The sequence below is a fragment of the Dermacentor albipictus genome, chromosome 9, assembly GCF_038994185.2.
Source record: "Dermacentor albipictus isolate Rhodes 1998 colony chromosome 9, USDA_Dalb.pri_finalv2, whole genome shotgun sequence".
Classification (NCBI taxonomy): domain Eukaryota; kingdom Metazoa; phylum Arthropoda; class Arachnida; order Ixodida; family Ixodidae; genus Dermacentor; species Dermacentor albipictus.
The window spans coordinates 62426114-62449076 of NC_091829.1; the positions used below are offsets into that span (position 1 = coordinate 62426114).

Genomic DNA, 22963 nt, shown 5'->3' on the forward strand with positions numbered 1-22963 from the left:
TGAACCGACAAAAGAAGTTATACTCGGGCGGAAAGATGGTGCGGGACACATCCGTCGATCATCCAAGACGTGGTTAGTGTTTAATGAGCGTCAGCTATTCCCACGTGATTCGTCGAAGATTCCACCGTCATTGCTGGAGCTTTCACGCCTTTTAGAATGCACATCTCCCTTCTCGTCGCGCGTACAACTTGAACACAAAAGATTCGACTACAATGTAGACAAAACAGACAACCGCCGAGAAAGTTAGGGAATGTTCTGATACATGCAGGCGTGTCATGCGCTGAGCAGTAACTCAACATTTGCTAGCAGTTCAAACGTGTTCAAATTCAGATATATACAAGTAGGGGCGCCAATATTCATAAAAACTGAATCTTACTTGTCATGTCATTGCTCGCACGGATGCGTTTGTCATATCAGACTAAGATTTCACGGCTGTAAGCAGAGAGCACTCCTAGTCAAAACATTTACCGTTCTTGGGGATAAAATCTGCAATTTAGAACTGACGGAGATTCTTCCACAATAACACAAGAATAACAAACAATTTATAGAAGGAGAACATATCACATAGTGAAGCTTTGAACTATTTGAATTTTATTGTCAGCTACTGTCATCAGCTTAGTTTATGGCATACAACAAAGATCTTCGGTAAGAATATAAGAGACAAAGAGATAGCTAAAATATTAAATCCATTGAGAGGAACGCCTAGGGAAATAAATTTTCCTATCTATACAATGTGGCTATACATTTTCGTAAAAGCTCCTGCAAGTATTGTCGGTCAAAGGCTACAGTGCTCAAGAACATCACATAATATCAGAGATTACTTTTTAGTTGACTACAACAAGAGTCCTTGATTTGTAAAGGCTCACTAATGAGAGGTGTTTTCTTCTATTCACACAACAGAATCACTAAAAGGATGGTTAATGCGAAACGATTGCCGAACGTACTTCTCTAAATAAGTTGTCAATGATCTTATGCGAACATTTCCACTTTGTACTTACACAAAACAAATACTTGCAGCCCATGAGGGTTTGTCTTGAAATGAGTTTGCTAAAGCTGCATTCGCGAACAACATGGGTCTGCAGACAGAGAGCGTGGTCCACGACCTGAACTGCACTTCGACATTGATGCTCGATAAATACTTGTATCGACAATGTCTCGTCTACTAGCGTTAAGAAAGGAACATTTAACTCAGCGGTTTTAATTATGAAGAGAAGCCGGTCTCTCCATACGATGTATTTAGTTGTTGCTGGCTCCTGTCAAAGAATGTCAGTGTTGTTTTCCTGCATGATTTCTCTCTCGCGTTGTTATACAAATGGCGTGGGCGATTTATTTAACTTGTGCGCCAGTCAAGATATTACGAATGCACACGGCTAGTCCTCACGAGGTGTCTATTCAGTTGAACCGCATCTTCAGATTAATCTAAACCTAAGTAGCACGTATTATTCCGGCACAGCTGTACGTCAAGTGTTTCTTTCTCTGCGAAACGAAATCACTCGGGTAGTATTATATGCCCGTGTACCCTTGCGTAGTGATGGCGGAGATGAGAGTTGTCTATAAAGGATTCATCACATATTTCTCAAATGAAAGCTCCTTTTCTACAACACGATTTGAGATGATCCTTGAGATAGCGTTTCACTTTGAATGATTTACTACATTTATGGCAGACATGGGGCCTCTCGTCCGTGTGAGTGAGCTGGTGTCTAGAGAGAGCCGAATTCTGCGCGAATGATGCACCACATATTTGGCAATTGTAGGGTTTCTCACCAGTATGCGTGCGCTTATGGTTATCTAGGTGACGAGCCCGGTGGAACAGTTTACCACAGATTTCGCATTCATGCTTTTTGGCATCACGGATGCGGCAGCACTCTACAAACTCCGACAGCTTCACAGATGATTGATCGCGTGCTTTACAAATGGGGGCTGTATCGCCTGTGTGCTGGTTGTCATGCCCGCGTAAGGCATCCCGCCGTCTCGAAACATTGCCAGAGACACCGGACTGCTCTTGATGGCCCCTTCCTCCGCTTCTAGTAGTGTACCTGTAAGTAGACGGTCAAAGGAGCTCAAAATAGGCGGCTCATGCTAGGGGAGAGCAAAAACACATATGCCAACTGAGAGGTTGACAAAATAAATCTTGCGTTATTGTTAAGGCGACTAGCTGAACCTGAGTGCTCACTTGCTGCATATTATCTTGGCGCTCTATTTGGGCTCTGATTTCGCGTAAATCGAACGCTGCTGCGTTTGATGATCTTTCTTGCAAAACTTCCAAAGAACCATCTTCGTCAAAGTGGCAAGCAATAAGAAAAATGCTTGGTGTAATACATCATGTATAGCCTATCTAAAACAAGTGCAGGTGAGCAGAAATGTCTGGCAGGGAGTTATAATGGAGAAACATAGCATGTTTATATATTTAAAGTACATCTGTGCATTTACCACGCTCACAAGTAGTTTCCAGGAAGAAAGTCCTGAAATGTTTCTTGGAAGTGAGAATTCGACATTGAAAAAGCCCGTTCTGCATCAGCTTAAATTACTCTACATTTTTAGGATGCCCTGTATATTAAGAAAAGTAAAAAAGTTCGATAGCATGTTACACTTCTGTAACAGGTGAAGGCGAAAGCTTGCTGGTCACGTGGTCGTGCATTAAGTAATGCGATGGTAGAGGTCAGACTTATTACAAAACGTAACCAGCCGCACTGTGAAGTAAACGTATGACGCAGTTGGTCGACCCCCTCAAACACACATGCTTGAACCTAATGCAATACCTGGAGTCTCTCTTTCCTTCCTTCCTTCTCTCGTTCTTGCTTCATTCATTATCAGCCTATAGATCATTGCTTGTTTACGGTGTATGAGCGATTCCTTATTATGTCTTGTCTGTGGGCTGGAGCCGCGTTTTCCAGGTAGGAGCCTTACCAGTCAAGGCTTTCGCCCTCAGAATTGAAAATCGCGCAGAGGCACGTTCGCGTTGTTCCTGACACAAATACAGGTGGACAGCCTCCCTGAAGGGCATTTAATGTCCTAACACAATCTCTACAGGTAGAACACAAAGAGCAAAATTGCAGATTGAAATTTTTCTGCCGTCTTTCTAACTGGTAATTTAACATTCGACTCGGATTCGAACCGAAGGCATCGATCAGCCGACGTGCACACAACCTATTCCCCCATACGCAGCGAGCACAAATGCTTCATATCATTCATTGTTTTCACGCACAGCTGATGAAATATGCTGCCGAAAAAGTTTGTTTCCAACTTCTTCTCGTTGTGATGATATGCATTACAGCGTTCAGTGCAATCTACGTTGATGTAATACAAATAACCTGTATTTCTCTCTTCTGTCCATAATGGACAGTATTTTTCTCCATAAGTTAATGAAGTTTGCAAACGTTGAGTCAAGTCATTGTTGGTACGACATCCTTTGTACAGTGTGGAAAAGGGCGTAGAGCAGAGATGCCCGCGCCCAGTGTTTGCTTTCCATCTTGTCTGTTGCTCTTTTGAAATCTCTGTGCTAAGCACTACATGAACATTGTTAGCTATTGTTCTGCTAATGTACTGTTTATCCTATCGTGCTAACTTGTAGATCTTTTCAAATCATGCCAGCTTGGCTGGTATCGAGACCGGAGGATGTAATAAACAAATTAGAGATACGTAAATAAAGAAATAAAGAATTCTTTATTTATTAATTATAACAAAATAATGATTTATTCAAGCAAATAATAAATAAATAAATAGATAAATAAAATATAGAGCAGGTGATTAACAAGCCACGACAGAGGCAGTATTATTTTCAGAGAACACGTGTAGGTCTAAGAACATATTTCGCGATTGTCTTCCGCGCACATTTAAGGAAATTGTTTCATTTGATTGAAATATTTTATTTACGGCAATCATAAATCATAATCTTCATTTGCTTTTGTTTTTCAAGTGAAAATTCTGAAATCGCAAAGTGAAAAACAGAACACAAACTAGAAATTAACTATTTTCCCTTCCCTAAAAGTTATCTTCACCGATGTTATATTTGCTGCATATCCTAGAGAAACCTGAGGCGACAATTTTTTTTGCAACCTTTTGTAGATGCGTGAAATTGTTCAACCGTGTGCAGTGATTTCAAAGGTGTCTCCTCATGAAAGACCCCATTTGAGAGTGGTGTGTTATACGCATATTTTGTGCAGTTTACATGTGCTATTTCTTCCATTTGATAGAACCGTTACATTGCTTTTATTTTCGCGTTAAGAAGTTGTAATTCTTATGCTTCAGTGTCTCACTTTATTCCATAGTATATGACGTGAATCAACAATGCAATTTTTCCAACTATAGTAATAGAACGTTTTTTTTTTAAATGCCGCAAACTTACCCAATGTTCGTGGGCAAGAAGACTGATTTGTTCTTGCCCATGTACCTAGGTAGTACATCCTGACCTAAAGACTCCTGTTTACTCCAGCGCCATACTGCGTGAACAACAGCTGATATTTGGCATTTGAATAGTCAGAACTTCATCGCAAAAGTTTGTCAGTGTAAGCATAACTGAACCATAGGCAGAATGCCCTGTTGTCTCAGTGAGTTGCTCTATCGAAAGAAGTTCTTGCAAATCTTTGGCTCACCTAGTTTCATTTCCCGACATGCCCGATGCTTCCTGCATGCCCGCGTGGCTTGTGCTTGCCACTGAATCATCGCTCCCACCACCGCTGCTGCTGTAGACCGGTACTGTGAAACCGGCGCTTCCGCTTCCAGTACTGTTTGCATGCCCTAAAATCAGAGGCGTAAATTCCTCACGGTGCCACAAGTCACGAGAATGGACCATTCCGTGATATGAACGCACAGGAAGCAAGAATAAACAGTGAAGGACTGTTGTCCGGTTAAGTGATCCTGAAAGTCTAACCAACAAAGGCCAGAAAACACAACCTAGTGTGAACGAAGAAGATGAACTAGTGTTTCGAAACTTATTCATTGTTGATTTCTGGGTGCTTTCTGCATTAACGGGCGCTTGGTTGATGTTGCAATGCTTGATTTTCATTTACGTGCTTCTTTTCGCGCACTGATAATGGAATGGCTTTGTAATAAGCCACACTGCGTGAGACGTGTATGCTGCATCACATGCAACCAAATATGACATGCATGCACGGGCCAATCACTACATCCTAGAATGCTGCTATTAAAGAAGTTCATGGTGGCGAGTCCGCAAGGTTATGTCCTATTAAATTTTGCTCGTATTGCCTTGTCATTCTCAAAGAGTTTCTAACCTAATGCGAAAGCTTTCCTGTAGATAATTTTCTCGGTATAAGGCAGAGGTGAAATGAGAGCATGGTTTATTTTTCAAATCGCTCGAATAATGATCGGTTTAAGAAAAATAAGTTAAATCCAAGAAGCAGTGAAACTTTCACCAAAGAGGAAGCTCATATGCGCCTGGACAAGAAAAAGAGTCGGGCAGGAACTCCTCTGGGAGTTACCCAAGTATGCGTAAGCATTGCAACACTTCCTCACATACAAGCAGCCCGGTGTCATTTATCATTGTTGTGGAACTTGATCCGGCGAGTAGAAACGACAATTCTGTGACGGGAACTGTTGCGAATGGTGGCACATATATTCCTTACGCAAAGTACTGCAGGTGTCGACACCAGATGTACTGATGACCTTCCGATTATTATAATCTTTATCGCTCTTTATCGCTTTATGTATCCACGTCGAAGCGTTATGAATGGTGACGAAACGTACATGGCCAGAGGAACCACCTTGCAGATCCTGCATTGAAAGCGATCTGCGATGCCGACAAAGAGTGGCGACTGCTGATAGCTTCGGGCGCTGTGTTCTCACCGCTTACTGATCGTTTAGGAGACACACGGACCCATACCTTGAAAGTGATCAGCGAACATTGATGAGTGCGGCGTGTGCTGAGAGCTCCACGACTTCTGTGGCGTGATGGCTTCGTTAGCGCTGAAACGAGAGACAGCACGAAAGGCAATTTGGGATGGACTGACGGAGGGACGGACTGACGTTTTTTCTCGATGGGTAAGCATGGAAATGCTTGTGGAATAAAAAGTGTTTGTTTATGTGAATTGCTCTGAACAGAAGAATTTTTTTACGACACACCTTTAATTATGAGTTCATTAGATCGAATATAGGCCACGGCGGGCGCATTTCGATAGCGGCGCTATGTAAAAGCACTTGTGTACTTAGAATTAGGTGCACGTTAACGAACCTCAGGAGGTTTAAATTTACGGAGCCGCTTCACCCGAATTTATCCAAAATATTAATAGGTACTGCAGAGGTGCTCAGCGGAAATTAGAGAGAGAAACGCGTATGAAAACGTGATTTGCGCAAGCTGTTGGGGTTATACAGTCTCATGGAGTGTGTATTTATATTTCTATTAGGAGGTTTATGTAAAACGACGAAGTCATTTGTGCTCGGGCAATAAAACGTTAAAATTTGCTCAACCTGTGCCAATTATGAAATGCAATGACGAAATTACTCAGGAATGTGTGCAGTCTCAAAGGGCCTGAACACCTCAGCTTTCGAGAGCCAAGAAGTCGAGAAACCGACACGCGACGCGTGCGCCCTACGTTTCAAAGATCTGGATGGGTTTTCAGCTATAAAAGTAGCTATGCGATGGCGGTTGATACTCTAGAAAAAAACGGTCTAATGCTGAGAGCCCCAGGCTGCTGTGCTCCAGGCAGAGGTGCGATTTCACAAATTCCGCGCATTCACAAATCCTACCTACCTACCCACATACCTACATTTGACAATGTGCTTATAGTCGGGCACAAGAAAAGAATACAAGGTTATGTTTACGTTGTCCAACTCAAACAAAAATTACACTAACTCGTCATCCAATTAGCTTCGCTTCTTTCCGTGACGTGAAACGGTGCTGCAAGTTGAAAACAACTCTTGGTACATTGATATCTGTGCCATTGTTGGTACATCAATTCCTGGTCGTTCAGTTAAATTTGATCAGTGATCCTGATATCAGCGCTCAGCCAAAGGTAATAGTTTACCCTTTAGCAGCGAGCTTTTGTTCTTCGATAAGCTTTACATCTTTGTTTGCAGCGCAGATAAACTAAGCTGTGAGCGCTATCCATGTTGTTTGGTTCTATTTGAGAGGTCATCTGCAGACGCACTACGTTTTCATTGGTTTAGTTTGCACTGTATTCTCGAGTTGTAACGAACTATGGAAGTAGGCCAAGAATGTTTGGAATTATATGATGACTAGAGGAAAGAAATATTTAAATCAAACGAATAAAGAAGACATGCACGAAAGTCAATACCTCAACGACATCTTATTTCTACACTAGGAACGGGACACCTTTCTCAACAAAGATTGGTTGCTTTGAGAGACGCAATGTTTCGGTACCACACGGACGAACCTTCTTCGACTCTGCCTTGAATTCACACAGAAATTTACAAGCCACGAAGGTACACAATAGTGAAGTGGAACGCAACTACAGATTTAAAGCGGAGAATTATGGCGAATCTCAGTGACGATTCTTGAAAAAAAAAAAGGTTCCTTTTTTATCGCCACACGATGATGTGACGCTGATGAAGTGCATGCCAGCGTTAGAATTTATGACGCTTTGCCAGAGAATGTGTAATAGAGGCGACGAAATGAAGCACATAGAAAACGTATATTCGAGCCGAATATTAACTGTGCCACTGTAAGCGACAAAGATTAGCGAGATAATTTTAGACTTGATAATTCAGACATGTGCTCAAAATACTAGCGATGGTTTCATGCCGAGGAATTCATACATCTTGAGTAAAAATTGAAGCACCGCGGGGAAGACGACGACAGCAATAAGAAACACGCACAACAGGACAGCGCTCGCCATATTTTGTGTGTTTTCGATTGTTTCCCTCCTCATCTTCGTTCTGCTTCAAGGTTCTCAAGATGAACCAACTCGTCCGAATCAAGTTGTTCGGGTACATTGTTCCACATTGTCAGACTTGCTAAAAGGTCCATTGAAAATTTTCAACATTTTATTTATTTCTACAGGCACATTTCCTCTCTCTTCCGGTGAAATATAATGCTGGAGGCCTATGCCTTCCTGCGCCTCTTCTCGGACAAAATTTATTACTCGTAACATACAGAAAGAAACTGAGATACCAAAGTGCCGGCAAAATATAATAGGATTTATTCACTTGAATCAGGCCAATGAGGATGCGAAGAGTTTTTGGTTTAGTTGGAGATCTCTGACTCAGTAACAGCGGCACCAAACAGATGAGGAGAAATGGTATGCCTGACAAGAAAAGTGCATCTCCTGTCACGCGTAGTCTTTATGCGTGTATCTTCTTTGTTCCATTCAATTATTGCGGCTATTCTCGAGCATATCTTACGTGCAGTCTAAAGTATGGAGAAGCGCAGTCTCCCTGAATTCATGAAATAATACACTCCAAGAGCCCCCCAAAGAGCATCACTACTAATGGCACTAATTATTAAGAGCCCTAGTGCTGAATATATTCTTTCCGACGCCGACACGACACCTTGAACAGCACAGTGGGACTACTTGATTGACAGTTCTGACTAACGCCTCTCGTCATTCTGCCGCTCTTACCTCACCCACCTACTTAGACAAAAATATTTTTCTACACGGGTAAATGAGCGTCAGAACTTTCTAACGTATAATCTTCCAACCATCATCGCGACTTGTGCAGAAGCGTGCTTTCGTGAGTAGCTGTATTGACGCATCAATTAGGCTGTCTATTGATGAAGCTGACGTAGTACCCACTTGCCTTCAGCCGGGTGGCACACCGTGTTCAATTGGCCATAATATAATACATTTTAGAGCGTTTTGTAACACAAGTTGTTTGCAGTTGGGTGCATCGTAGATGATCGTTGCATTGTCTTAATTGCTGAATTAAGGTTGTGGTTTTGACAGTAGATTTTCGGAATGTTTCCTTAAATGTACATGACTTATTTGGAAAACGCTTTGGCCACCTCGTCAAACATCGTTGCGAGTAGCAGCCATTGTGGTGCTTTAAAGAATTCTAGAACAGGGGACAAACATTCACGTGAACACTAAGGCCCGAGGTGGTTAACATTGGTAGAAGAAATAATGTCGCTGAAGCACACATTTCATCATGGGGACGCAACTCACGAGGGCAAGTCCCTTTGTGGAAAAGTTTCCATCCGGAATGCTTCAGGCACACAGGCATGTTGCTCGTAGGCATTATACTGCGTGCTATGAAATCAAAATGAGAAACGTCTTGTGCAAAAATAGACGTAGTTTGCTGCGAAAATTGAGGCTATTACATCTCAGCTATGATATTAGAACAACTAATGAATGTAAGGCTCCTAGAATTATAGGCAATGTATATTCCAATAATGACTCGCTTATTAACTACACGCTTGAAGTATACCCCTGGAAGGATTTCTAAGAGATCTATTCCAATATAATACATCTCAAAGCATTTTGTAACACAAACTGTTTACAGTTGGGTGCACCGTAGAGGATCGTTGCATTGTCTTTATTGCTTAATTAAGGTTGCAGATATGACAGTACAGTTTCTGAATATTTCCTTAAAGGTACATGACTTCATTGGAAAGCGCTTTGGCCACCTCGACACGCTCAGTCGTTGCCAGTAGCAGCAATTGTACGTGCTCGCTGCGCTTTCCGCACTTCCAAGTGCTTATATTCCTCTGACAATAGAGGCAGACAATGGAGGCAAACAAAGCGTAATCAATGAATCAACAACAACGTCTGAATCCTCACACAAGTGCTTCAATCATTCCCATACCTGATCAATAATTGCAGCGTGCGAGTACTCTCAAGTATATTGCAGTAAACCTTATGCTTTTTCCTCTGTCTGTATCGAGTCACTGTGTTGCAACCATGAGTAAACGCCAGTTCCGCCTGCCAAATGCTCAAAGACATCAGAGCTCCCCCTCCTCTTGAACATTTGGAGGGTCCAGACATAGTTGCACCACGGTAAGCATTCCCTGCAGTGTACGAGTTGTTTTGCAATGAAACCGTTCTTAATGTGAGCTTACCTGGCGTCGTATTGTAAACTTGCTGATGCTTCCATCATGCCAGCGCAGCTTGTGCTGAGCAGTGTGTGATCGATGCTGCTGGTGGACTCCAGGTGCAAGCAAGTAGTGCTACGGCTGCACGAGACATCTGTGTGGCATGAAAGTACATAACAGGTGCTTATTCCCAGCTGTTAAAGGCCAGTTCATAAGAATGGAACGTTTCATTTTTTATGGTCGTGGCAAGAAGCTTTTAGTGGTCGTGGAACCCTATTTCAGTGCTAGCGTACGCGGTGCTTTTTTTTGTATGAAACTTTCTTGAATGCATGCAAGAACTTTGAGACGATGAGAGATAGAGCTGAGCACTCTAAAGATTGTGTGATGTTGGCTTCTTTGGAAGGCTATTACGCTCCACTTCAAACTGCGGACAGAACGTTGTGTTCCAAGCTAAAATGAACATGTTGCTTTCTTGACCGCGCAACACTTGACAATATATTTCCTGCATCATCCAGTAGTAGGCGCATTAGATGCTTCAAGAAGTTCCACTTTTTGTTTATCTATCACGAGCATGAGACATAGTCCGTGTGGATGAGGACAAAGAAAAAGTGATGCGATACGTTTCAGACAAGATACTATACATTCTTCTTCAATGCTTGCCCAGAAATTGTTGACCAGCTATCATACATGCAGGATCCATTATGAAAGTAATGCGCGTAATAATATCATGACGCGTCTATCCATGGCAGTGCTGCAAAAGCGATCGGGAAATGGGGCGAGGATACCGCCCTGCCAACGAACACTTTCGGTATATGGGATATAGTCCGAGGATCTGCGCACGCGCGACGTCTGCACAAAGCTTGTGCCGAAGGTGTAGTTGGAAGATCAGACAGAAGTTCGAGTCTAGAGCTGTCAAGAATTGTTTGATTGGATTCAAAATTAGCCGGACTTTCTTAACTCTGTCGTAGCCGGAGACAAATAATGAATATTCCAGTACGACCCAGAATCAAAAATCCAGAGCAGCGCGTGGCACAAAAAATCATCCCCCCACCCCAAGAAAGCGCGTATGAGCAAGTCTCACATCGAAACGATGCTCATTGTCTTCTTTGACGCCCGAGGAATCGTCCATATCGAGTTTGTACCGCAGGGAAAAACTAAACTCAGCCTTTCTGCTGGAGGTACTGAAGAGATTGAAACACCCCGTCGCGCGCGTGAGCGCTGACATCAAAGACACGAGGAAGCTCCACCATGACAATGTCGCCAGCAACACGTTTTTCATCGTTACCAACTTCCTGGCCCGGAGCAGCACCCCCGCGGTTCCCGTCCCCTTACACTCCCGACTTCGCTATGTCCACCATTTGTTCTTTTGTTTCCCCAAATTAAGTTAGCGCTGAAGGGAACGCATTGGGAGACCATGGAAAACACACAAAAGCTTGTTGCAGCGTTCCTGAGAATATTGCCGTCGAGGACTTTCAGGGTGCCTTTAAGGAGTGGCGGACATGTCTCTGCAAGGGTATTGATGCAGGGGGAAATCTTTTGAATAACTTTAACCATTTGTATAGGTCCGGTTAATAAATATATTTTTCCCAAGAAATGCGCATTACTTTCGTAATCGACCCTGTACATTCGTCAGCCAAGGACGTAGTCGCATTTCATAAAGGGGTTATCCGAGCCCCACTTGAGCACTGCTGTAGGTGAAGTTGTTAAGGAAACACAGGCGTGAAGCAATGCATGCTTGGGAGCCAACCACGGAAAGCGAAAAATGCTGATTCTCCTTGAATCTAGAGTAGATGCAAATATGGATTGGGTACCAGAAAAGAAGCATCGTCGAATTATCTAGGACGCTTACTCACAACCATCCGCGCCTAAAAGATCGAAACCTAATTATCAGGTTTGTGTTATTGTTTCGCACTTTTAATAGTTGAGTCTTCGTTGATTTAACAATGAAAGCATGAGTTATAGGTGCTTTTTGCGTGCCATTTGTTTGCGGGCTGCCATTCTCAAATTTCCGGCGAACAACTTTTTAAAGAATTTAAGACAAGGTATGCGCATCTTTAGTGATAGAATGGTGCGGTAATATAACCTGCATTTACCGCATGCAATATAGCAACGCGGTAAGTAAACAGGTAACTTTACGGTAAAATACATGTCTTTGCCCCAATTTAAACACAGAAATAAGCCACATGGAAAACAGGACGGATGGCATGCGCTTGAAACTATGCGTCTATGTCTATCTGTGTGTCTTACTTTTGTGTGTTTCAACTTATGGCAAAAAACGCGTCGTTTAGCAAGCGCCAACGAGGCCAACAAACAGTTTTGTTGGAACACAAAGGTACTCATATGTATACGAAAATGTACGCTCACGGCCAGCTCCGCCGACGCCGACAGCGGATTTTCTGCGACGCTTGGCCCTTAAGGTTGTCGCGTTAATGTTTGAGACTATAATCTAGCACTGCTAAGGAGTACCAGGTAAAAACACGCGAAGCGCAGTTGAAGTCATCGTGCAGTGAAACACTTCAATCAACAATAACCAGCCCCCCCCCCCCCAAAAAAAAAACAAAAAAAACGTTGCTTCAAAGGGCAAACCTGTTGGAGCCTTGGGGCTGTTTTTTTAGGGACGTCGACACGATAGCAAACTGGGAATGCCTTCTACGCACCTGTGACTAACACCCCTCGCATAGCCAGAAAATGTCTCCTGGCGCGTGTGGCATTGTGCCTCTCTTTGCACCATCCTCTACCTGACCGCACATATTCAGGGTGGCAATGTGGGCTTGTTGGTGCTGCATCTTCAAGGGGTGTACGGTAGCGCGATTAGAGCAAGGGACAAAAGAAGACACACTGGGACACACACAGCACTCTGTGTTTCCCTGTGTGTCGTCTTCCGGCGCGTATTGGTTTCGTACCCCTCCTAATTCTACGTCAGAGATTGCTCACGGATAATCCGCGAACTGTCCTCAGCAGGAGCACAGGACTGTTCTGCTCGCAAGTAGCGTTATCACCACCGCGATTAACCGTCAGATCATCTCAGCCGTGAGTCGAAATTGATGAGACAGCAGCTACATTTCTTGTATATGAAACTGTGCAAAACGTAGAGCCCAAATTCACACGTACCGTAGACTGTAGTTGTGCCACTAGCCTGGTAGTGTTGCGTACTCCATGGCTCAGCGCCGGTGGCGTCAGGAATTCTAAAATGCAAGAAAGATATGCACATGAAGACGGCGGCCTGCGGTGGTAAACAAAGGCGGCTGAACATTGTAGCTGAGGCCAACGTTTCGACAAGTGGGTGAAACTCATTAGGATTTGTCCGCTTTCAAAGAAAGACGTTTGCTTGCAGAATCTTTCAGGTGCTTTGACATATTGCTCAGAGTAGACACACGAGCACCCAGTGTATGTATAACTTACTGCCTGTTGCTCTTTTCAAATATCTGCGCTAATCACCAGGTGAACTTATTTCGCTGTTGTGTGGGTAATGTGCTATTATTTGTACACGTATGTTTATTGTTGTTCACATTGCTAATGCAATATTATGGTGCGCCGCATGTGGTTTATATTGTAGGTCTTGTCCCGTCATTCCATCTTGTCGGTATTTAGACTGGATTATGTCCTTAATAAGAACATTATGGGAAAATTATTAAAATATAAATAAAATGAATAAATAAATGCAATGAATAGTATGTTGGGAAAGTGAAGAACTGGCCACAACAACAGTAGTGGCGTCTTAAGAGAACCCGCGAAGGCTAAGGAAGTAAGCTCCTTATGTTCCGCATGAATTCAGTGGAAATTTATTGCATTTGCTTGACACAGGTAAATTCTAATAATTGTATGAGTCAAAATTTTGTTTTGGTTTTCAGCTTGAAAAAAATGTGAAAACACCAATCCTAAAATATACGCGTAAAATAATCATTTATATGAGGATTTCCAGAGTATCTACCCATAAAATAGTTTATTTTAGTATGCTGTATAATGTATCAATATTGGGCACGTTAGATGTGAGATAATGCGCAGTTTAGAAAATCATGACATTTTTTTAAAGCTCAATTATTTGTAATTTTCATGCTAGTGCTTAGGTTTTTCTTAAAAAATCGTAAATGGAATTCCTTTAATTTCAATATTATGCGATTAAAAAAACGCCACAAGGTTTAGGAATGTTGTTGCGGTGATTGCAGAGTAAGATGGCTTCTCTCGCATTTATGACCTAGGTAGCAGATCCCCGGACAAAGCTTCCTGTTAAAGCCTCGCTAATCGGTATATCACGCCAGGCAGCGTGATTCACAGCAGCCGCCGCAGTCGTCACTTCAGTGTCGAAATCCCATTGTCATCATGCAGTCGCACCATCCTCGTTAATGTATCGACGTCATTTTTTTGTTCGTTATTAGGCCGCAGGTATGCTGTCGCCATCGTGTCGGCATTATGCCGTCGTTGTCATGCCATCGCTGTCATTGTGTCGTCGTCACACAGACGCTTTCATGCATTCGTTGTCATACGGTATAGTCATGTCGCCTTGGCGGTGCGGCCATCGTCATTATCGCTTTCTCATGAGGTTGTTTTACCGTCATGGTCATGTCGTCCTTGTTATACCATGATCATGACTTAAGAATGCGGATGTCATTCTCGCCATGTCGTCGGCCCCTCCTCCCCATTGTACGACTTTACCATTACATCAATATCATTCCTTAAAATTAAAATTAAGTTATGAGGTTTTACTTGCCAAAACCACGATCTGATTCTAAGGTACGCCGTAGTGGGGGACTCCTGAAATTTTGACCACCTGGGGCTCTTTAACGTGCACTTGAATCTGACTACACGGGATTTTTTGCATTTCGCCCCCATCGAAATGGGGCCGCCGTGGCCGGGATTCAATCCGACAACCTCATACTATCATTCCTTTTTATTCCATCATCATCGCGTTAGCGTCATGCAGTCGTCATGCCTCCAAACTCATACGTTACCTTGGTAAGCGAAAGTCATAAAGCGGGACAATACTTGAGCCTGTGGGGTGTAATGGAAATCATCGAAAGCCTAACATTTATCGCTGCACTCTGAAATGAACGTCACTGCAGCAATATGGCCTGTCACTGCATTGCTCGATAGCGTTAGACACCCGCCGTGGTTGCTCAGTGGCTATGGTGTTAGGCTGCTGACCACAAGGTCGCGGGTCGAATCGCGGCGACGGCGGCCGCATTTAGATGGGGGCGATATGCGAAAACACCCGCGTCATTAGATTTAGGTGCACGTTGAAGAACCCCTGACGATCGAGATTTCAGGAGTCCTCCATTAGGTCCTGCCTCATAATCAGAAAGAAGTTTCGGCACGAAGAACCCCATAATTTAATTTAATTATGTATTTAGACGGACGCCTTTCTGTTTTCTATCTTTAGAAACGAATATGGCGTAGTACGTACGCATTTGACAAACTTGCAAGAGCGCTGAGCACGACAAGCATGTTAGCACCACATCCACCATGCCGTGTGTTTTGAATAAGGGCTGAGTTCGTGCGCGTTTCATATATCAGAGCTCTCCTCCATAGCGATAGTGTCATAGTGACAGCATATTTGTACCACGGGGAGCATTACGCACCGTCTGTGATTTGCTTTGGGCAAAGAAATTTTCTCAAACGTTTGCTCACCTAGCGAAGTTTTCCGGAACGGCCGATGCCTCCTCAATTCCAGCGCGGCTTGCACTGGGCTGTGCGTGATTGACGCTGCTGCTGGACACCATATGTAGGGAACTGGTCATTCCTCTTTCAGAGACATGCGTATGGCCTGAGAGAATAACAGAGGCGTTAGCTCGTCTCTGTTCAAGGGTCATTCAACGAGCGTCAACATGTCGTGCTGAAATAAAAACGCGCAGATTTAGTATAGGTTTAGTGATAGGGTAACCTGATTTCAGTGCTTCCGTATGCGGTGCTCTTTCTGGAAATATGCCTTCAATACATATGACGAAAAAGACGTGCGTGGCGGAATTTATGCAATGTAGAATTTACCCCAAAATATGTGCTGTATTCAGTACGGCAGAATAGAACACAACACTGTTCCATGCTGAAGATGAGAGTATGCATTTTTAACGCGATAGCACTGCGGGCCTCGTGTAGCAGATAATTCGGTGTCTGCGGCCGGCGTTCACCGTGTTGTGAGCAAAAAATCATTCCAAATCAGACATACAATACGCAGGCCTTCCATGTAGCACGAGTGCGTTACTGAACTAGATGAATTTAAGCAAAATGCGTCAGAAACACAGTAAAGTATGACTTACACGCAACCAACAGATATGATCGCACCAGATTGTAATTTGAATGAACGAGAAAACATTCTTTTACGCGGAAACCCAAGCACAAAGCAATTTCCCTGCGTTTCTACCACTCTTGTACTACGGCAGTGGCGTACTCACCGCCGAGAATCCACGGCCCACGTAATAAGCGGGGTCTCTTCCAGAAAGCTCGCATTCGTGCATAGCTATTGCAGGCAGCGTTTTCCAGTAAACATTACGGTTAAATAAATTGCAGTTACCGAGAAGCGTTAGAAGCAGCCAGGTATATTTGAATGGTATCAAGTTTCACTCTTCAAGGCGAAGCTAATGCGTCTGAAATTTTGGTATATCTGTAACCGGAGTCCAATCTTGGCTCTACATTTGCCGCAATAAGCATATTTCAGGCTTTACTACAGTGGCGATGGAAAATATGCGAAATTTCGTAAGCTAGCTTCTGCACAAACCTAACTTGCCTTAACCGTAATGGCCGCGTTCACGTTATAGTAAAGCTCCTTAGTAGCTCAGAAAACTAAAGTTTAGCTCTCTCGCTTCTGTCCAAGTATATGAGAAGTTCCCGGTAACCATTGCACTAAATTTGCCGAGGTCTGTTGCACTTAAACGAATCAGTTCAAATCTGGTGACTTGACCAAACGAAGTTTTGTTTGGGCTGTGAATTCCTGTATGCCTTTCCTTTAGCAGGCCTTTAACCACGCAGAAACAGTGGCGGTGCATAGGCGACCAAAAAAGAACACAAGAGAAAAAAAACGAGTTAAGCGAAAGCAAGTAATATAAAGTGACAAAGCATTGGAATGACAATGTCAAAGTAATCTAAGGAATTTCTTGCGAGCGCGCAAACTGTTGCCTTCATCCTCTTTAGCGTATGCAAAATAAACCGCAATGTTAAACTTTTTCTCTAAGTGAAGTGCTACGGCTACGGTCCATACACGGTCCATATATATATATATATATACATATACATACATATATATATATATACATACAGACATACATATACATACATATATATATATATATACATACATACATATACATACATACATATACATACCTATATATACATATACATATACATACATACATATATAATGGAAACAGTTTCATTTCCAGAACTCTATCTCTTAATGCGGACGCAGTTTGTCACCGGTCTGTAGGGCCGCTTCTGCGGTCGAGGGAAGGGAGGTGGAGCTTTCTCGATGTTGGTATTGACGAGATCTTCCACCCTTCTTGCGTGGACAGCGGGCGTGTTTTTTTTTTTTTAGTCTTGATTCTGTGAACACGTGGTGAGCATCGACAGCTTGAGTGCATTTTTTTTTTTTGTGTGTGTGGAAATATTGGAATGTGCTTCGCGCTCGGCTATAGCCGTGAAGCCTACGTGGCTTTCATTGGTATTGTATCACTTCTACTGGATGCCTCACACGTGGATGCAGCGATTCTTTGTTCAGGCATGTCATAAGATGCGAATGGAGAACAAATGCCAGGTCCGGGACCCTGCGGCCCATTTGGAGTTCTTTCCAGGGATGGCGTCACTGTCGTGAACTTCTTTCACACTCGCTACATGGAACGGCTATCTTCTAAAAAAAAAATGCCGTGCTGCCTGCATCGCGAGCCCGAAAAAATTTTGTTGCACGCACTTTCATAATTATAATAATAATAATATTTGGGGTTTTACGTGCCAAAACCACTTTCTGATTATGAGGCACGCCGTAGTGGAGGACTCCGGAAATTTTGACCACCTGGGGTTCTTCAACGTGCACCTAAATCTAAGCACACGGGTGTTTTCGCATTTCGCCCCCATCGAAATGCGGCCGCCGTAGCCGGGATTCGATCCCGCGACCTCGTGCTCAGCAGCCCAACACCATAGCCACTGAGCAACCACGGCGGGTGAGCACGCACTTTCATGAAATATGGAATTTACTAAATGCTTCAGAAATTCAGACTATTGTTTCGTAATGGGTAGCCGTTCTTTGGATCTGCTGTTAGTTCGCTTTTGTTTACTTGCTTCTCGTACCTAATGCATGTCTACCTACCAATCGCTTTTCCGATGTCTAAAATACTTGCTCATTTGCTCAAATGCTGCTCAATTTAGGCAGCATTTTGTGTTCTTTATCATGTGTGTCCTGCATAGACCGCATCATGCTACTCAGTGAAACTCTCGGATTGGAACTGGTTCAGGAAGCCGCATTTCGGAAATAGCCAATACTTGCTTGGTTACGTGGATGGATACATGTCTGTAGAGGGGGCACATCGAGATTCGATGTTGGAGGAAACCAGCGACAACTAACCTTTTGCTTTGGCCGCAGCAGTGTACTGGTTAGCCTCACTGTACGCGGTCTGAAGTCTTACTTTGTTTAAGCGTTGCATTTCAGAAACGAGAATTCCGTCATTTCGCTCATCTTTGTGGGATGAAATGTGAAGACATCCTTGGCATTTGTGAGGTACAGACCTTACAAGCCAGTTATTCTTTAAGGCGTGACGTAGATAAATTTCAGAGGAGGAAAATATTTTAGGCTGCCAATCATCTACAATTACACTATTACCGCATTTCCCGACAAGCCTTTCTATGATTATTCAAACTCCGCACCACAAAGCAGGCTTCTCTGCATGAGCTTCCCTAATGCACAAAAGTAAGCTTTCCAGGGGACGCGAATAACGGGTTTCCTTTTCTTTGTCATTTTCCATTGCTTCTTCATCTATTCTAAAGCGACCAATCATGTACATTTACCCAATGTTAAAAGTAGGATGTGCTAACTTCTCCAATGATGCATGTATTTTGAGGCAAAATAGTTTTCGTGTTAATTACCGATATTGCTGGGGTACTCAACAGGGAATCCTTACACATTAAAATTGAAGAGTGCGCTTAAGCGAATATGGCAGAGTTTATTGCATCGCCTGTGCTGCTTATACACCACACGTGTACGGTTTATTGCACCTCTTTATCAGTTGAACTAACAGAGCAGGATGGGTCACTGAAGCACGCTTTCAGCACTTTACGAAAGAAAAATGCACAAAAAATGCAAGTTTCTGCTGCTGTGCACTTAAATGAATGGAGAGACCATCTGGAGGCGATTCGTCGATTGCTTGAACATGAAGTCAATTTCTTAGAGGTGCCCGTAAATTTCGATTGCTTCAAGAGCTACGCAGATTTCTATGAAAGGGCATTTTTGCTCCTCGTTTAGTCTTTTCCTTCCCCTTTCTTCATTAGACTGAGTGTAGGGTAGCGAACCGGAAGCTTGTCTGGTTGACCTGCGTGCCATTCCTCTCCTTGCTTTCTCTCTCTCTCTCTTTCTCTCTAAGAATTTAGGAGCCAGGACTCTTGTACCTTTTGCTTCGGGCCATGACTTCTGCCTCTTGAACGACGGCAGCCCAACATTCTTGAGAGGGTCATCGTACAGAAGCTGGCTATATCTTACTTTGGTCCCGCGGTACCTTATTTCCAGCAGAACTTGTTCCTGGACGAGTTGGTTTAGATCTAATGAATACATTGCTGCGCCAAAATGAACATAAATACTTTGTAGGGAGAGTAAGAAACTATTCGGGACCGCTATCACGACTCTGAGCGCTCAACCAGTCGCTTCTTGCTCTCCCTCCTAAGTTTATTTTCCTTTCGGCGCCGTAATATATTCGTTAGATCTTATTTCGAGCGTAGGTTTCGTGCAGTACGTCGACACGCTGAGAACAGATATAGACGCACCAAGTCGATTCTATACCTGAGGGAGGCCAGGTGGAAGGAGAAGATACATTGCCACATGGACCAAATATACAACGAACAATGAACCTAATTCTGTAACTTCTTGGACCCCCACAAAGCACTGTCTCGCGTAAGGCTTAATCGCCGGGGCGTACGTGTTTCTGCTCGGCAACGCAACCACTTTGAAGCACAGGCTCTCCAACAAGGCTGTCGAGAAGTCAATGTGGGAGAAGAACTTTGTGAGAGAATTGCAGGTGACAGAGTGTCACGAAAGGATCTTTAATCGCACGAAGTTCCCTTCACGCAAGCTTCGGCAACGGACGAACCTTTCTACATGGAAGAATAGAAGGCTGCTCTAGCCATTTGCAGGCGTTCCTCTTCGCCCCTGACTAGATATTATAGCGCACGCTGTTGCATGCCTTCTTGAACATGAAGAGCGAGAGGTCCTGCTGTGTCATCCCAACGTTTCTTGGAGTGACGGAAAGAGCCCCCTCGTACTGAAATCATATCTGCTTCTTGCTCTCGCCAGCTTTGTTGGCAAGTTTATTGACAGGATGATCCCCACGCGCCTCGAGTTGTTTTTTGATCATTGCAATGTTTATGCAGACGCGATGAGCGGCTTTTGACGTGGCCTATCGTGGGTCGACAACGTCATTGATTTTGCGTATTCAACTATAGCATACACCCAAACGCCTCTCCTTAATGCTATCGTAAGGCGTGACTGGCGCTTATGGTAACGTTTCACGTGAAGCCATTGTTGACGCGCTCGTGTCCGTTCAAATCGGAGGTCACGCTATTCGCTGAATTGGGAGCAACCTGACCCGAATGAACTTTTTATTTGGATTCACCGAGGATGGTGAAATTACCGGTCACTACACCACGTATTGTTCAACATAGCCCTGATTTGGCTAGCGGAATCCCTGCCATACTCGGTCAGACTATCAATTTATGCAGATGACCTTTGCATCTGGGCTTCAGGAGTGGCTTCTCCGCAGGTTCACGAAAGATTACAAAAGGCTGCAACACTGACGTATGCTTATGTTAACATACAGCGCCTCGGCATCTTAACAGCAAAATGCGCATTAGTCACCTTAATGCGAAAATGAATGGCCGTATACCCGGTGGCTACTAATGGCCAGCCTATCATGCACAAGAGAACCCATCAATGTTTTGAAATCGTCGTTGACCGTGACCTCTTCTGGACACCAGCATGCAACCAATGTCACCATTTAAAAACAATGGAAGGAAAACACGGAGACCGTCGATGTGTTCCGTGCTTCAACTGTACAAAGCGCTCTTCATGGATTTCTAGCGTTGCAGCACTCCGATGTTGTTAAGGACCCGGAAGACAAATTTCAGAGTGCTTGAGAGCATGCAAGTTCGTTCATTGATTCATTTGTTCGAATAAAGTAACAAAGCATATAAAGGAACATAGGACGAGGAGGAAAGAAGATTGCCTCGGGCTCCTCCGTGTCCACTTTCGGTAATATTTGAGACTATATAGTAGCACTGCTTAGCATTACTAGGTAAGGACAAGAAGCGCAGCACAGTTTAATTCATCATGCAGTTAACCAGTTCAATCAGCAATAAGCAGCCCCTAGAAAAAAAAAGTTTCTTCTAATGGCAAAGCTGAAGGAGCCTTGCTGCGGTTTTTTAGTGACGTCCACACGATAGCAAACTGGGAAACCCTGCTCACTTTCTTAATGACTGGCTTACTAGTATTGTCCTCAGCAGGAGTACAGTACCGTACAGGCGCGAGTAGCGCTATCGCCGCAGCGATTCACCCATCAGATCTTCTCAACCGTGAGCCTAAGTTCACGAGGCAACAGTTACATTTCTGGTATTAGAAACTATGCAGAATGTAGAGCACAGATTGACAGGTGCCGAACCGCGCACCCGTGAACCAGCGGTGATGCTCTAGAAATATGTCGTATACAACTGCCGGCAGATTGCTGAGTCATGTTCAAGGTGAGGCGCTGTATACCAGCGGCCGAAAGTCTTCCCACACCTACCGGAGACAGTAGTTGTGCCACAAGCCGCGTAGTACTGCGTACTCCATGGCTCAGCGCCGGTGAAGTCAGGAATTCTAAAATGCAAGAAAGATACGCACATGAACAGTGCGTCCTGCGAGGGTAAACAAAGGTAGCTGAAGATTTTAGCGAAAGCCAACGTTTCGACAAAGGGGTGGTACTCATGAGGACCAGTGCCGTTTTAACGGGAGACGTTTGCTTGCAGAATCCTTAAGGCAGACACGTGCGTTGCTCGGGGGCAGATTCACGCGCGCCCTGTGCATGTATGCTTTACGGTCTCTCGCTCTTTTGAAATATCTGCGCTAAGCTTTAGGTAAACATTGTTTGCTATTGTGTGGATAATGGGCTACATCTATACCTATATTTATTGCTATTGTTCACATGGCTAATGGAATTTTATGGTCCTGCTCAACTCTCCTGGTCTACACTTTAAATCATGTCAGCTTTGCCAGCCTCTAGACTGGCTTATGTTCTTATATGGTTAGAACTTCGTGGGCAAATGAATAACGAGAAAGCGTCAAGGCAAAGGAAAAATGTTCTTTACAACCTTCCGTGTGAAGTCCGGTGAAATATATTGCATTAAATAAATAAATTAAATTCCAATAATTGCCTGAATCAACATTTTGGTTTTGGTTTCCAACATGAAAAAAATTCTGAAATCACCAATCCTAAAATAGACGCGTAAAATAGCTGGCATTTATGCGAGCATTTCCAATGTATCTGCTCATAAAATAGTTTATTTTTGAGTGCTGCGTATTACATCATTTTGGGCACTTTAGATGTGATATTAGGGCAGTTTAAATCATCATTAAATTTTTAAAGCTTATAATTAAGTTGTAATTTTCATACTCGAGTTTCAATTTTCTTAACAAATCGAAAATGAAATTACTTTGATTTTAATATTATGATATTTTGTAATACGACACAAAGTTTACAAATGTTGTTGCGGTGGTTGCGGAGCAAGACGATTCATTCTCTCGTATTTGCGCCCTAGGTAGCAGATCCGCAGATAAAGCCTCCTGTTAAAGCCAGCACC

At 43.5% G+C, this 22963-nt stretch overlaps 1 protein-coding gene across 6 annotated transcripts in view; it reads right to left on the reverse strand.

Annotated features, from left to right (window-relative positions):
* Positions 1 to 1121: 1121 nt before the first annotated feature.
* The window catches only part of LOC139050024 (uncharacterized), a 45609-nt gene continuing 23767 nt past the window's right edge, over positions 1122 to 22963 (reverse strand). For 4 of the 6 annotated variants that reach the window (XM_070526121.1, XM_070526120.1, XM_070526123.1 and 1 more), the window contains 8 exons: positions 21910 to 21983; positions 15569 to 15704; positions 13055 to 13128; positions 9971 to 10097; positions 9078 to 9161; positions 5840 to 5922; positions 4593 to 4737; positions 1122 to 2036 (listed from right to left, as the gene is read on the reverse strand). In XM_070526121.1, coding sequence (XP_070382222.1) covers positions 1577 to 2036; positions 4593 to 4737; positions 5840 to 5922; positions 9078 to 9161; positions 9971 to 10097; positions 13055 to 13128; positions 15569 to 15704; positions 21910 to 21983 — 1183 coding nt within the window. In that variant the 3' untranslated portion in view covers positions 1122 to 1576. The remainder of the gene's footprint in view (positions 2037 to 4592; positions 4738 to 5839; positions 5923 to 9077; positions 9162 to 9970; positions 10098 to 13054; positions 13129 to 15568; positions 15705 to 21909; positions 21984 to 22963) is intronic. The other 2 variants (XM_070526125.1, XM_070526124.1) reach the window with 2 other exon arrangements.